Below are 14,472 nucleotides of genomic sequence, written 5' to 3'. Positions count from 1 at the left end.
CCCAAGGTCTGGTCTCTTCCTGAGGTCTGTTATCCAACTTCAGCAACTGCTGCTCAGCATCTTTTTAAAATCGTCACAAGTAAAGTTTTTGCATTATTTAAAATTCAGCTCATAGGCAAAACAAAATAACCACCTCATTTGCAGTATTGCAATTCAAAAATCATCTGAAGGCTTACTGTACATAGAAATAGTGAGTAATGAGGCAGACGGAGAGGAGAAGTCCTAGGAATAAAACATGCACAGTCAGTAAAATGAAGGAAGTTCGGATGATGCGCTGAGGAATCCAGTGTTAAATGCTCTGTGGGTATCTGGGGGAATCTTCCCGAGAAGAACATCTGTGACTTCGAGGAGGAAGAGAAGGACGACAGGAGTCACACGAGGGAAGGCACCAGTCAGCCTGGGACTTGCCGTGCCCAGAGTGGGGAGCGAGAGGGAGTGCTGGGTGTGGGACCGGAGCCGGTGCTGAGGCTGAGCTCGGGGGAAGACTCAGCCAAAGGGAAACGCTGAACCGTGCTCCGGGGAGCGGCTCCCTGACCCAGAGCACAGAGGAGGACTTAGGGCCATCAGCAAAACTTCCCCATGTCTGCCCGGCCCTTAAGAACGAGACGTGGCTGCTGGCGGCCTGCGCTTGCAGCTAAACTTGCAAAGTGAACTAACTGCATGAATCTGCCGAAAGGATAATGCAAGTGTTGGAAGCAGGAGTGAGGGTGGGAAACAGTTACCAAAACTGTAGAGAAAACCGAAAGGGACTTCCTGCAGTCCTGTGAGGAAGCATTAGTGTGGTCCCGTAAGTCAGTAAAAACAGACTCTGAAAGACACGGTGTGTGACAACATGAAGTGTCGTAAGAATTTCGAGAACTTTCTTGGGATTGTAGAAAGAAAGGCTCACTAAGCATGCAGATAGTATCTATCCTGATTTTTTACCTAGCAGTATTCTCTCATCTCAAAAATCACAGCCAGGTCTCAAGTGCTTTATTTTCTGCAGTTTCATGAAGAATAAGAGAAACAGGGAAAAAAATCTCGTTATTTTTCAGATAAAGAAAATGCTGCTTTGTAACAGCTCTTTCCAGTTCCCACTCAGATGTGGTAGAAACCCGTGAATTAAAATGAGAAGGGTGGAAGCCCTCACTGTGTCAGGAGAGGGGTGACATCCACGCAGAGTCCGCGCCTGCATGGGGACCACACCACCACCCAGGAGGACCGAGGCCGGGGGAGATGGAGGGAAGACGGTGGGCGGGCCCCCAACCTGCGGGGTGGTCATGACAATATTACCTTCCGGGTAGGAAGGGAGGATTCGATGAGTCATCGCGTACAGACAGCACAGCTCCTGTCGCATAGGACACTCTTCACAAGCATTAACTTTCCATCCTGAAGACAGCTGCACGCTCCAGGACACTCCTCATTCATTCTGCACCCGGTGGTCCGCATGTCTCTCGGGAACAGAGGCCCATTTATCCCTATGTGCTCGCCAACCACTCCAGACACCCAAGACTGATTCACATCACGAGCCAGCAGGGTGATAACTTCCAGCTTTGCCTCAACAGCACATTTGTGAAGCAAGCTTCTCGCCTTTGTTTGTCCTCGTCCTCATGAGACGAGACGTCAGGATGGGCAGGGCCTAGCACCCTGTGGACCCCTCCTCCTGTATGACCTGGACACTCAACTCCTCCACACCCTCCCCCGGAGACACTGAGAACACTCTTCCTGTCAAGGAGATGACCAGCAACCTGCCGACTGTTCTGTCTGGGTTTATATTGCCCACATGGGGCCTCCAAGCAGAACACAAGGCCCTAGGGGTCTTGGGTTCTGCTACAGGTCCGAGGAGCAGTAAGAAACTGAGCCTTGGCCTTCTGTTCAGAGGCCACACACATAAGGGAGGCATCCAGAAGCTTCAAAGCCCCACACTTACATTCCCCTGAGCATGTGATTTCCTGCTGGTGTGTAACTCACTGTGAGGAGTGAGATAACCGAGCCACGTGCGCTCTGGCAGTGGGGTGTGTTTGGTAATGAAGACTTCCTCCTACACAGTCTCCAGCCCAAGCAAAATGAAAACTCTCCTGTCCCGTCTCTTCGGGTCCCTTGCAAAGAGTCAGAGCCAGGTGTGGAGCCCTGGGTGCCAAGGCCCAGGCGGGCCCGAGCCCCTGCCTCTGACTTCCAGGCCGCGTGGTAATGGCCAGCACAGGTGCCCCCGACTCCACACAGCACCAGGCTTGGTAAACGGGCACCTGGGAGTTCGCATTTGCAGAGCTGCAGCTGTCGTTTTCCTGCTGTCTGTGTCCACCGAGCAGGCGGCTTCCGTGCTTAGCACCTTAGTTTGTTTGCTCTCCGACACTGCTCCCCTCTTCTGAGTTTCTGCTTTGCTGCCTCCCCTGTTATAAAATGCACTCCAGAGACAAAAGCATCATTTCTGTGGGTTCCAATCTCCATTCACCAAATATCTCGCTGGAGTCTTGACCTGGAAGACTGGCTCAGAAGGAGGAAGTCAGTTGGGTGTTCCGACCTGTGGTTCCAGAGAGACCCTCGGACTCCTCCCAGGACAAAGTCAGACCTTATTTTTGTTTTCACTTTGTCGTTAGTCCCCCACCCCCGGAGACCTACAGAATAATGGCTGAGTGGGAAAATACGTCTTCCTCTAGGTACTAGGAAGGCTCAAGAATAGGTAGATAATTTATGCCTTCATAGCTGAACTCTTGTCCTGCCTGCCAAAAACCCTTCTTTCCTCAGAAATCTCTCAGTTCAGTGAAGTCAGCCACATTCTTCTTTTCCAGGGTCTCCAAAGTCAAACTCAAAGCCATATTTTTTCTAGGGTTTCCAAGGTCATATTCCACGGTATCCCCCAAACTGTGGACAGATATCCAGTGGCATGTGCTGGACATCTGGGAGCCTTGACCTGGAAGACTGGCTCAGAAGGAGGAAGTCAGTTGGGTGTTCCGCCCTGTGGCTCCAGAGAGACCCTCGGACTCCTCCCAGGACAAAGTCAGACCTAAGGTGTCACTGTCTCCAAGTGTCCTGTAGCCAAATAATCTTAGAAACCAGGCATATTAACAAAGTTAGACAGCTTTCTTTCCCACTGAGGGTCTGGGGCATTTGTTATGTGAATGAGCCCTGTGACCCTCTGGAGAACAGCGTGCACCCTCACCTGCCCTGGACCGTGTCTGCCCAGCCGGGACGGGGTTTCTAGGCAGCACAGTGTAGTGATGAGACAGGACCACAGCAGCACACAGCACTTCTCGAAACCACATCAGAAGGGGCTGTGCGGACCTCAGGTCTCCCCGTTCTCCCTTCGAACTGCTGAGACCGGGTTTCTCAATGTGACTTAGCAGACTTGTCCTCATCCGGCCACTGTGACGCGTTATCCAGAGGCTGCCGAAGGTGGGGACAGCAGCACTGACCAATAAGCACGAAAGCTGTCACCATCCGGAAGCTTTCGCTGACCCCTAGCTCACGGACCTGCTTGCTTCCACCGCCGTCTGGTGTGTGTTAGTCACTTGCGCCGTGTGAGCTGTACTTCCCAGGAGATGCTAACCTTCCGGCATCCGCTGCAGTCCTTCCTGTGACCTGGTTGGTGCTCAGGACAAGGCCTGGTTCACAGCATGGGTTTCATCAGCATCTGCTCTGACAGGCAGCAGAGAGCAGGTGGGAGGGCAGGCCTTGTCCCTGATGCTGTCCAGGTGACCCCAGGGCCTACAGCCCTGTCCTCAACCACTGGACCCTAACAGCCGGGTCACCCTCACAGGTGCTGTCACCTGTGCAACTTCATACGCACTGTGAAGGAACGGTTTTGAAAAGAACATAGCAGTGCAATTATAAACATGCCAGAATGATATCCACCCATCAACAGGCGAGGGAACCAGCGCAATGTAAGGACTGGCACACCAGAGAGGCCCGAGAACCACAAGTGTGTAAGCAGTAAGCGAAGCTAAAATAAACTTACAAATACGGGCAAGACAGATCTATCTGCAGAGCCCCACTCAGTCACAGTCCACCAGCAGTGATCAGTTTGCATTTCTATGGGCAAAAATCACCTAATTATTGGCTATTTTCTACCATTTAGAGTCTTTAAAGAGCTCAAAGAAAATGCAAAGTGAAATCACTATGGGTACAGTACACAGAACACCCACTGAATCTTTTTGCCCACTTCTCCTAAGAAGTGTAAAAGCCTAGTTATCATTCCTCCTCTGCCTTCCTGTACAGTCTGCCAGCACATGTGCTCAGGTCAGCTAAGATCCGGCTGACCTGAGATCCACACTCGGGTTCCCCTCCCCCTTCTCCTCCCCCTCCCCCCTTTCCTGTCCTGCTCCACCTGTGCTGCCCTCTTGTCTTGGGGTGGCCCTCCCCTCTGGCGGCACCTGGGTTCACCGGGGAAGCAAACCAGAGGGCACCCAGCCCTCTTGTGAGGACACAGAGTTAAGACCAGGCTAAACCTCCCCCAATACATCCATTTGGTATTTTTCCACTCAGATATATTGTATGTTTCTTGAGGAAAAGAACTCACTTTTTCATCCATCAAGCCACTTGCCCCAACTTTGGACTCCTGGTCCTCAATGAGTACTGTCTGCATGTGAAAATGTCTTAACATTGTTAGAAGAATGACAAATTGGGCAACCATTTTAAACATTATTTTTTTTTTGCTTCCTCCTAAGGAGTAAGAAAAGGTTTTTCCTTTCAGCTTGCCTCTCCCCCATAGCCATTGCTACATACAGTACACGAAACTGGTGACCTCGAGGAGAATCTCCCGGGACCGCTGCTTCCGTGCCCCCTCCAGGTCACACCCTGAGTCTCTAGTGCAGTGCTTTGAAGGAACACTCTGGAGCTTACAGATGCCTGGAGCATTTTATTCCTCTGCACCTCCCTTTGAACACTGAGATAATTTTGATTTTTCAGTTCCTCGTTCATCAAGAGTGGGGCAAGGGTGACGCGTATTCAATGGGTGGACCCGAATCATCATTCACACCTTCAGAACCCCTCCACTCTGTGCGGATGGTGGATCCCGGAGCCGCAGTGACCAAGTATTCAGCTTCCTCCAGCACTGTGGGCCCAGGAAGAGAAAGAGACCCATTGTCTACATGTACCAGAAGATTATGAATGTACTGTCCTCCACAAGTGCTGAGAGGAAACTTGCAGCTCTGGTGCATCTTTCTAGGCATTCTGCCTTTCCAGTGGTTGTTTGTGCATAAGCCAGTAATGTGCTAATGTCTCTCAATGATCAAGTGCATTGTCAATGCGTAGGCCTCTCCTCCACCTTAAATATAAACTGAAATCTTTTGGGATTGTTGGATGGCGATATCAAAAAACAAAATAGAAACCCAAGCCTGCATGCTATATTATGTTTCTCAGACCCGTAGATTCCTGGAAGTCAGTGTGGCAAATCAATTTCCGCACCTTTGTGTGACCTTGTGACTTAAGAATGGGTGAGATGGAGCTGCAGGCCCCTGGGCTGGAATTTTAAACGAGTGCCTGCAAAGCTAGTGTCTGTGAAATGCTGAAAACCTAGGTGTTGTTCTGCCCTGAACACAGGAGTGGTAACCGAGCTGACAGTGGACACCTGGGCCGCTCACTCTGGAAGGTTCCTGTTTGCATAACCCAAGCTGGGATGACAGGGAAGGACTTAGGTCTTCAAGGGCCTCATTTCCTGAGAACCAGGTCAGAGGAGGACGGTTTTGCTCTGAGCAGATGCTTTGTGCCTGTGCACTTGTACCTACCTTGACTGTGTAGTGCTGCCTGTGAGCTTCAGTAGCAAAGTCCTTCCTCCAGTACTGCCTATATGACCTTCCTTCTCTTTTTAGCAATACTTCCACGCAGGAGGAAATGGCCTGAAGAAGAATTTCTTGGAGAAGAGCCCGGATCTTCAGTCTCTGAGATACGCTCTCAGTCTCTACACCCAGACCACGGATGCCTTGGTGAAGAAATTCATAGACACGCAGACTTCGCAGAGTAAGTAACACGCCTGACCTGAGGCCGGGTAGACTGCTCCCCACGCTGAAAGTCCACCTCAGAATTACTGTAAATAGTACTAAGTCTGGAGTAAACTAGAACTTCATTAAGAACGGAGGGTTAGGGTTAAGAGAGTATCCGCTGGCTGTGGTGACGCACCCTTGCAGTCCCAGCACTCAGGGAGGCTGAGGCAGGATTGAAAGTCCAGTCCAGCTTGGGCAACGTACTGACTTAGTGAGACCCTGTCTCAAAATAAAAAATAAAAAGCACTGGGGTGGCAGCTTAGTGTGAAGGCTCTGGGTTCCATCCCCAGTACACAAAACACAAAACAAAACAAAACCAAAATTTAGCCTTTATCATAACTGAAAAGGACGTGAACCTGATAGTTTCAAAAAGAAGGAGGAGTAAGACACCTGAGCGTCTCCGGCCCCACCGGGGCTCTGCGCACTCATCAGCCCTCAGCCAGGGCCCTAGGGAGGGGCTCCCGGCCGGAGGGGCCCTTCCTCCTCAGTGCCCGGCCCTGACCCTGGCCCTCTCGCCTCCTCTCCCCCTCGCCGGCGTCCGTCCTGTCCTGGGCTCGCAGCCCTGCAGGAGGCTCTCCAGTGACGAGGACCCAGAGCGAGGGCCCGCTGCCTGCCCTTCCCTGTGTTCCTTAAACTAGGAGTAAAGGGCTAACGGTAAAATTTTATTTTTCTTTTCCTTTCTTTTTAAAAAATTGTCTTTCACTTCCCTTTCTCTTTTCTATTTTTCCTTGTCTCTGCTAGGTCAGCTGTAGTATTCTATGTAAGAAAAACTCAATTACTGCTAATTCTTTCTTTTGGCTATGTGCAGGTTGAAAGATATACTTTCCTTTAAAAATATTTCATTTGAATTTAACTTTTTTGTAAATGGACTTTTAAGTATGGAAAATCTTACTGTTCTTTGCTCAGTTATTCTTTGTTTTCTTCCTCTCCTACACTCCAATTTTTACCTGACTTTCTTCCTCCTTTGTTCTCTTCCTGGAATAGAGTTAGAGTCATTTTATACCCTAGTAGAAAAAAAAATAGAGAGAAAAAAAGAAACAAAGAAATAAACTAACTAACTAAAGATCTTTCAGGTCCCATTAGAAATTTATGAGTCACAGGGTTCAAACAAGAACTACGTCTTAGAAAAGCAGTGTCTTTCTTTCCTGTTTTAAACATAGGACAATGTGATTCAGAATGGATGTAGAAATCATCTTAAGCTTGTACAGAGCTGAGCTCAGTGAAGGAGAGCAATGTGTTTACCACTTCAGCAGGGCTCTGCCCACCCTGAAACTCGGGCTTAGCCTGCACTCCTCCTGTCACACTGCTCACTCTCCTCTGCTCTGAACCAAGTCTTATGCCTGCAGGGTGGTTCCAAGCAGAACAGGGCCTTCTATACGCAGCAGTTTTGTCCTCCAGTGGACATGTGGCAGCAACCTGGACTGGCTGGTTTCTGGAGTGATGATCACATTACTGGAAGCTGTGGGGGGGAGCCCAGGGGTGCTGTCAGACACCCCATGGTGCACACAACAGCCCTGCAACAGCAACAAACAGCAGCACACCTTGGACACGGCAGCAGTGGGAGGCTGAGCAGTGGGAAGTGATGCGTGTCAGACAGTTTCCTGTCGCTGGGACAAAATACCTGAGACCCACAACTTAAGGGAGGGAGGTTATTTTGGCTCGTGGTTCCAAAGCTTCCAGTCCCTGGTCAGCTGGCTGTTCAGCAGGGACGTCAGGGTGGAAGAGCATGGTGAAGGAAAGCTGCTCGGCACACGGCATCAGAGAACAGAGAGGAAGAGGCAGAGAGGAAGGGCTGGGGAGGCATATAACCCTCACGTCACCCGCATGACCCATCTCCTCCTCCGAGGCCCATGTCACTAGGCACACATCAGTGGTCCACCCAGTGGCAAAGGTGGTAACCTCACTGGCCAGGCTCCTCTCCGGGGTCTCTGGACCCAGACCAGCTGACCATCACAACTACCCAGCACATGCTGTAAACTAGGCTGTGCTAGAAGGACCAAAACGTTGGCATGAGGAGACAGGAAAGGAGACAATGGAGTAGACTGGGCCCTGAGTGTACAAGCAGAAGGGTGTTCCGGTGGTGGGAAGCCTTCAGGAAAGTGCTACACACATCCCTAACTCTAAATTCCCAGCATGCTGAGCAGGTCGACAGTACATTTTTATTAGTAAAAGGTGTTTATCTTGCTTTTAAAACAAGATGTACCAGATTAGCACCTATTTTGATCAATAGATACTATGAAATGGGTCTTAAATTTCTCTGTACCAGCCAATTTGAGGTAACATTTATAGAAATTATTTTAATATTTATGACTTCTAGATATTCTTCCTTCAAAAGTTGGCTCAGTGGTTTAAACTGAATGTTTAGCTTGAAAAATTGCACCTTTTTTTCATTGCTTCCCCAGGATGAGTTACTTAAAGCTTTCAAATCTAATGCAAAATGATTTCTTGCATCTTGACTATAATATCTATCATAAAAAAGTTTTCCTAACAGTTATTTCATTATTTCAAAGGCCCTTTGAATATTTCATGCAGGAGTGGACAGTGACAAATGAACAAAATCTGAACACATTAAGTAGTTTTTTTCAGTGGGTAACACAATTTGGGATGAAGCACAGAATGATGAATTGCTCAGCTGTCTTGGGCTGAATTCTATTTCTTTATCTGGGTTTTTATTACAGCGCAAGGAACGTGAATCACAAAGGCCTTGCACAGAAAAGAGATTTAATGTCTTGAAAAGAAAAATAAGCTTTTATAGGTGATGACTATATGAATTAAAATGTATGAGTGAAATAGTTTTATTCTATGATCTCTCCTCTTTTTCACCTCTTAAGAGTAAAATCTTTAAGTCCTTGCTTATTTGAAGTTGTTTACAATTTAAATAAGATCATTTGGGTCACTTTGGTAGCCTGCATCCTGCAGAAGTGGAGTAAAGTGCATTTCAACATGAAACAGAAAGCAGAAAGCGGCTGGTTCACACCTTGGAATCTGTGAATCTGTTGCAGCATAATCATGACATCATATGAATGTTACATGGCTTTGTTCAGTCTCATTTTTATAATTTAAGTGGGAAAATTTCTGACAGTATCTAGAATAATGCATGAACAATTCAAATACTAGGTTGTACATATCCAAGCACACTTTTATTCTCAGCAATAAAAGTCGAAAGTCTCTCAAGCGGAAGGCTTTTGGGGTCACATTACCTGGTGAAAGCATTAATTATCCATAATTATAATTATCCATTCTCTGAATGTTTCTCTGTGGAAAGCGTCTTTTCTTATCAGAGCTGTGGGGAAACAGCATAATATTTCACTGTCAGAAGAACTGGTACCGCACAAGGAAATGAGCTCTAGGCCCAGGCCTGGCTGATATACCCAGGGCCACTCGTGGTAGAGTTCCGAGGATGTCAGCTGACTTGGGGACGTCACATGAGAGCTGCTCAGATGCTTTAGCCTGCTGCTTGGGGGGAAATACGGTCAGAAGGGGTTGTCTCTGGCAGGTGAGCCCTTCCAAGCAGCCAAAACTCTGCAATCCCAGCCAAAGACCTGTGTCACCATCCTGGCCCTGGGAACCTCTGCCCTAGCCAGTGCTGCCCTCTGTCACAGGAGGTTAGCACATCTCTGGAGTGGCCAGGGGAGACATGAGGAGGTCTGAACATGCTTCAGCCACTCGCAAGGCTGGGCATGGTCACCAGTGTCACCCATGCTGCCCACAGGCTGCTCTACAAGGAAGGTGTGAGTGGTGGCCCCAGGGTGGGCTCCTCTGCTGCTGCTGGCTGAGGTCATAGTGATGCCAGGCACATCTGGCATGGACCCAGCAGGCCATCTGTTCTGTGCTGCTCCTCCCCAAACCTGCAGAGCTGCAAATTGGGTGAAGACACCTTGTCACAGATGGTCGGAACCTGCAAGGAGCTACACCACCAGGGCACAGCAGAAACAAGGCTTGCACTCTGCATGGCATCTCAGCAGCGAAGAAATCCTGTGTGACTGACCAGAGCCCCAGCCCAGCTCCCTTCCCGCTGCTCCTGGGCCAGCCGGGTCGGTCCTCCTCTCCACCCTGCCTTGATCTCCCGAATCTCCCATCCAGGCGGGCAGCAATCTTTAGATTGATGCTGTTTCCATGGAAACAGTGTGTTAGGAGCTCTGCACTGCTGTGTGCCTGGCCAGGTGCTCCCTGCTGGGTACTCTGCGGGGGAGGGGGCCAGGTGCGTGGTGCTAGGTAGTGGGCAATGGAGGGTGCCAAGTGCTCTGTGCTTGTAGGACTCTGTCTTCTTTCGATGGTCCCCCAGGAGAAAATGGCAAGAGGATTTAGAAGATAAATACAAAGGACAACAGCCGGGGCCAGGTGGAGTTACCTCTTACCTGATGGGGAAGAGGACTGACTTCAACAGTAGGAGCGTGTATTTTATACGCTTGCAAAGTTAGTATCTGGAGAGGTAATGTTGCCTAGTGACTAATGACTGTAATTGTCTAGGCAGGATGTTTTTTTCAATACTGAGGTAGCTCGACTGCTTGAGGCACTCTGGCTCTTCCTGCCCACAGACATATGACCCAACATCCAGCTCCAGTGGCTCCCAACACATGCTGGGTACTCAGCAGGGCAAAGTGCTGGGTGCTCTGTGCTAGGTAATCAGCAGTGCAGGGTACTGGGTGCTGTGGCTGCCCTCCTGCACACCTCTCCACAGGCTGAACGGTGTGGACCTGCATTGCCCATACCCCTGCCCTCAGCTTCCAGTGGGTGCAGCTGTCCGGTACCCCAGAGCAGTAGGTGATGCGTGGGCCCCATCTCGTTCTCCAGCCCCAGCCACGTCCCTGGCTCTCAGCTCTGTTGCACAGGAACTCCATGACTCCCCATGCTCTCTGCTGTGAGCACAGTAGTTCCACTGTCCCTCGGAGTCTCCTAGATCCCCACCTTAACCCCTGCAAACAGCAGCCTCCTTACACCACTCTCCCCGGTCAGGCTCCTGGGCGCTGACTTCACAACACAGAGCCCTCAAGGTCAGATTAGGAAGACACCAAAATTACAAATCCCAACAGAGAGCTTGGCTGTTGACTGACAATACCTGTTTATAAAGCAAAATGTGTCTGACAGGCTGCAGATGGCTAGCACACTCCAGCACTAAATTGCACTGCTATCTTGCACAGTGCAGCTCTGCCTTGCCTCATTTTATTTTCCACTTGAAGTCATTTAATTCCCTGGTTTATAAACACCTTGAATTTTTTTTCTCCAAAAAGACAGGGTAACTTGATATAGCAGCCTGATGCCCAAGCATAAGCCCCATTGAACTACACATTGCAGTCCAAGAACAGCACATCCTACGTCACCTCCAGAGAGAAGCAGTCAGAAACACAAGACCTTTGCAGAGGAGCAGGCTAGTCTCGGGGTGACACTGTGTGACTCGTAAGTGTGGCAAAGACAGCAAGTGGGAGAACTGTGTTCAAACCCAAGTTCTTCCAACTTCGAGCTCAGGCTGGTTTTGGCGAAACAAAGATGTTTATTTTTCTGAGCATCTGGAGCAGTGAGATGACCATCAGAATGAAAGCCATCTCAGTCCACAGGTCTCATTCTTTCCAGCAGCCCACCACTGGGCATCTGATATGAGCAGTGGAATTAGGACCTCACAGTAGGACTTCTCACTGTGTGACTCAGGTATGACCAGGCACTAACTCAGCACATGCTTGTGTGTTGCCTGATACTGTACATATTTTCTGGCGTGGGAAATGGTGGGGAGATATACTCAAAATCAAAATCTCCTCCCAACCCAGAGAACTTCTGCACAAAGGCAGAACAGCAAAAACGTTTAATAGTTGAAGGAACATTAAGCTGAATGTGATGTGTGTCCTGGGTGACCCACTAAGTGACCCCAAAGACGGACAGACTCCACTCCCTTTTGCACAGCCAGACACGCTGGGCCTGCTACCTCAGCATCATGGTCCACGTCCATCTCAGATTCACTTAGAAGCCAGGTGGCCATCTGTTAGACAGTGGGCTTTATCCACAGGAAGAACAAAAGCTTGTCTTCATGGAAGGAATTAGTCTTGCGACTTTAATGACAGCTCTGCTGAGACAGCTCAAGGCAGAGCTCCCTGGGTCACAGAACTAGCAAGTGATGGAGTTAGCTTTTTAAAAGACTGATGAACATTTCAAAGACAGAGCTTGCAAGCTTTCTAGGAGGCGGGCTCTTTCCTGCTTTTCAGTGGTGTTTCGTTGTCACACCACAATCCTGACAGCAGGCCGAGCCAGACCAGGCAGCTTCACCCCCACTTCTGCCCAAGGCTGAGGCTGGAGGGCCAGGCAGGTCTGGTGAGGTCCCACCTCTGGCTCTGCATTCACTGGCCTTTTCCCTGTGGAGGACTTCAGTCCTCTCTGACCCGGACATCACTGGTGTGATCTCACGAAGCCGGTCCCTGCTCAAAGGCCTGTCCCCAGACACAGTCACCTGGGGTCAGGGCTTCACACATGACTCTGGGAACAGGGTAGAGAGACAAGTGTTAGGCTTAACAATTAGGCTTCCCAATTTTGTTTTATTTTTATTTTCAGTCAACACATTATACATAATTTAGAGCTCAGCATGACGTTTTTGTACATGTATGTATGGTATAATGATAAAATCAGAGAAATGAGCAAATCTCTGACCTTAAAGTGTACATCTTATGGTGAGAACACTGAAAACACTCTTTCGGCTATTTTGAAATGTGCAGTCGTTTCTGGGAAGGGCAGCACCGGTCCTGCCTAGGACACCCCAGACGCACCCCTCCCTCCTGACTCTTCAGACTGGAGCACTCCACCTCTGTCCAGCGCCCTGCCCCTTCCCCGTGCGCCTCACCCTCTGGTCTTCGCTGCTCATCTGTTTAGATTTCACGTAGAAGTGAGGTCACGGGGCATTGTCTTTCTATGCCTGGTGCACTTATGTGATGTCCCTGGTTCATGCCCGCGGTCACGAAGAAGCTCGTTCTTGTCGTGGCTGAACAGCACTCCATTGTGGCACTGTGCCACATCCTCTAGCCTGGTTCCTCTGTTGATGGACACTCACTTAGTCCCCACCTTGACAGTTGTGAGCCAGGTTGTAGAGGGGCAGATGGCACTTAGACACGTTGGCTTCATTTCCTTTGGACACACAACCTGTACGGGCTACCGTGCACGCAAAGTTCTGCTTTTATCGAGAGCTCTTCATCCTTCAAGGGTCCCCCTGCTCCACACCTTCAGCAGCACTTGTTCAACAGGGCAAAGGAGATGGCACTGCAGTGTGGTTTGGGATTGCTCTTCCCCAGCAATGAGTGTGTGAGAATCTTTTTCTTGATGCTTTGGCCACTTGTGTGTCTTCTTTGAAAAAGTGCCCATTTGTAAATCTATTGCCCATTGTTTTGAGTCCTCTGCTTTTTACTATTGAGTTTAGGGGTTCCTCATATATTCTGAACACTAATATACAGTTTTCAGAAATTTCCCCATCCTGTAGGCTGTCTTGGCTCTGTAGGTCTCCTTAGCTATGCAGAAGCTTTTAGTTTGATGGAATCACATTGCCTTTTTGCCTTTGTTGCTCTTATTTTTATGGTCTTATCCCCCAAAGTCCTGCCTAGTCTGCAGTCTGGAGATTTTCTCTTATGTTTTCTTAGTGTAATTTCATAGTTTCACACCTCACATTTAATCTATAGTCCTCTTTGAGGGGATCTGGTGTGTGGTGAAAGACAAGGACTTAATCTCACTCATCTGTGTAGGAACCTCCAGTCCCCAGCACCACTCAGGGAAGAGCCTGTCCTTCCCATTTGTGTGTTCTTGGTGCCTGTGTGGAAGATCAGGCAGCTGTGAGCACAGCCAGGGATTTCTGGGCTCAACAGTGCTCTTTTGCCTTGGTCTAGATGCCTGTTTTCACGTCACAACTGTGCCTTTTGATGCATATACCTTCGTAGTATATTTTGGTATGCATGATGTCTACAGCTTTTTGTTTGGTTCTGTACAAACTTTTAGATTGTTCCTTTTCTCAATTTCTGTGCAAAATGTCACTGGAATTTTGGTGGAGATTGTGCTGACTCTGAGGGTCACTTGGAGAGTGTCAACTTTGCACTCTGTGAGTGTGCAATATCTTCACACGCTTGTGCCTGCAGTTTCTTTCATCAGTGCCATAGAGCTGGCAGTGTAGACATCTTGGTTAAGTTTAGTCAGAATTTTTGTGACTTTTTTTTTTTGGTAGCTATAAAAAGTGGTATTGCTTCCCTGACTTTGCTAATAGTTCAGTATTAATATACAGGAATGTGTTGACTGTCAAATCCTGCTACTTGTTTGAACTTGTTTATTAGATCTCACAGCATTGGGGAGTCCGTAGAAGTTTATAACAATATGTCATCTGCACGCAGAGATGACTAACTTCCTCCTTCAAAGTGTGGAATGCCTTTTATTTCTCACCTGATTGTGCTGGCTGGTACTTCCAGCACTATCTTCAAGGGGTAAAGATTGTGCACCATTAACTTATTCCAGACCTTGGGGGAATATCTTTGACCTTTTCCAGACTCAGTATGGTGGT

General features: G+C 48.8%; 1 protein-coding gene across 2 annotated transcripts in view; it reads left to right on the top strand.

Moving 5' to 3' along the window:
- Window positions 1–14,472, top strand: part of Unc13c (unc-13 homolog C (C. elegans)) — a 435,225-nt gene that overhangs the window by 395,078 nt on the left and 25,675 nt on the right. For both annotated transcript variants that reach the window (XM_013510339.1, XM_005376625.2), the window contains one exon: window positions 5,787–5,934. In XM_013510339.1, coding sequence (XP_013365793.1) covers window positions 5,787–5,934 — 148 coding nt within the window. The remainder of the gene's footprint in view (window positions 1–5,786; window positions 5,935–14,472) is intronic.

Source organism: Chinchilla lanigera, unplaced genomic scaffold (assembly GCF_000276665.1).
Source record: "Chinchilla lanigera isolate Chin_1 unplaced genomic scaffold, ChiLan1.0 scaffold00008, whole genome shotgun sequence".
NCBI lineage: Eukaryota > Metazoa > Chordata > Mammalia > Rodentia > Chinchillidae > Chinchilla > Chinchilla lanigera.
The sequence above is the reverse complement of the archived record's forward strand: the minus strand, read 5'-3'. Positions and strand labels throughout refer to the sequence as shown.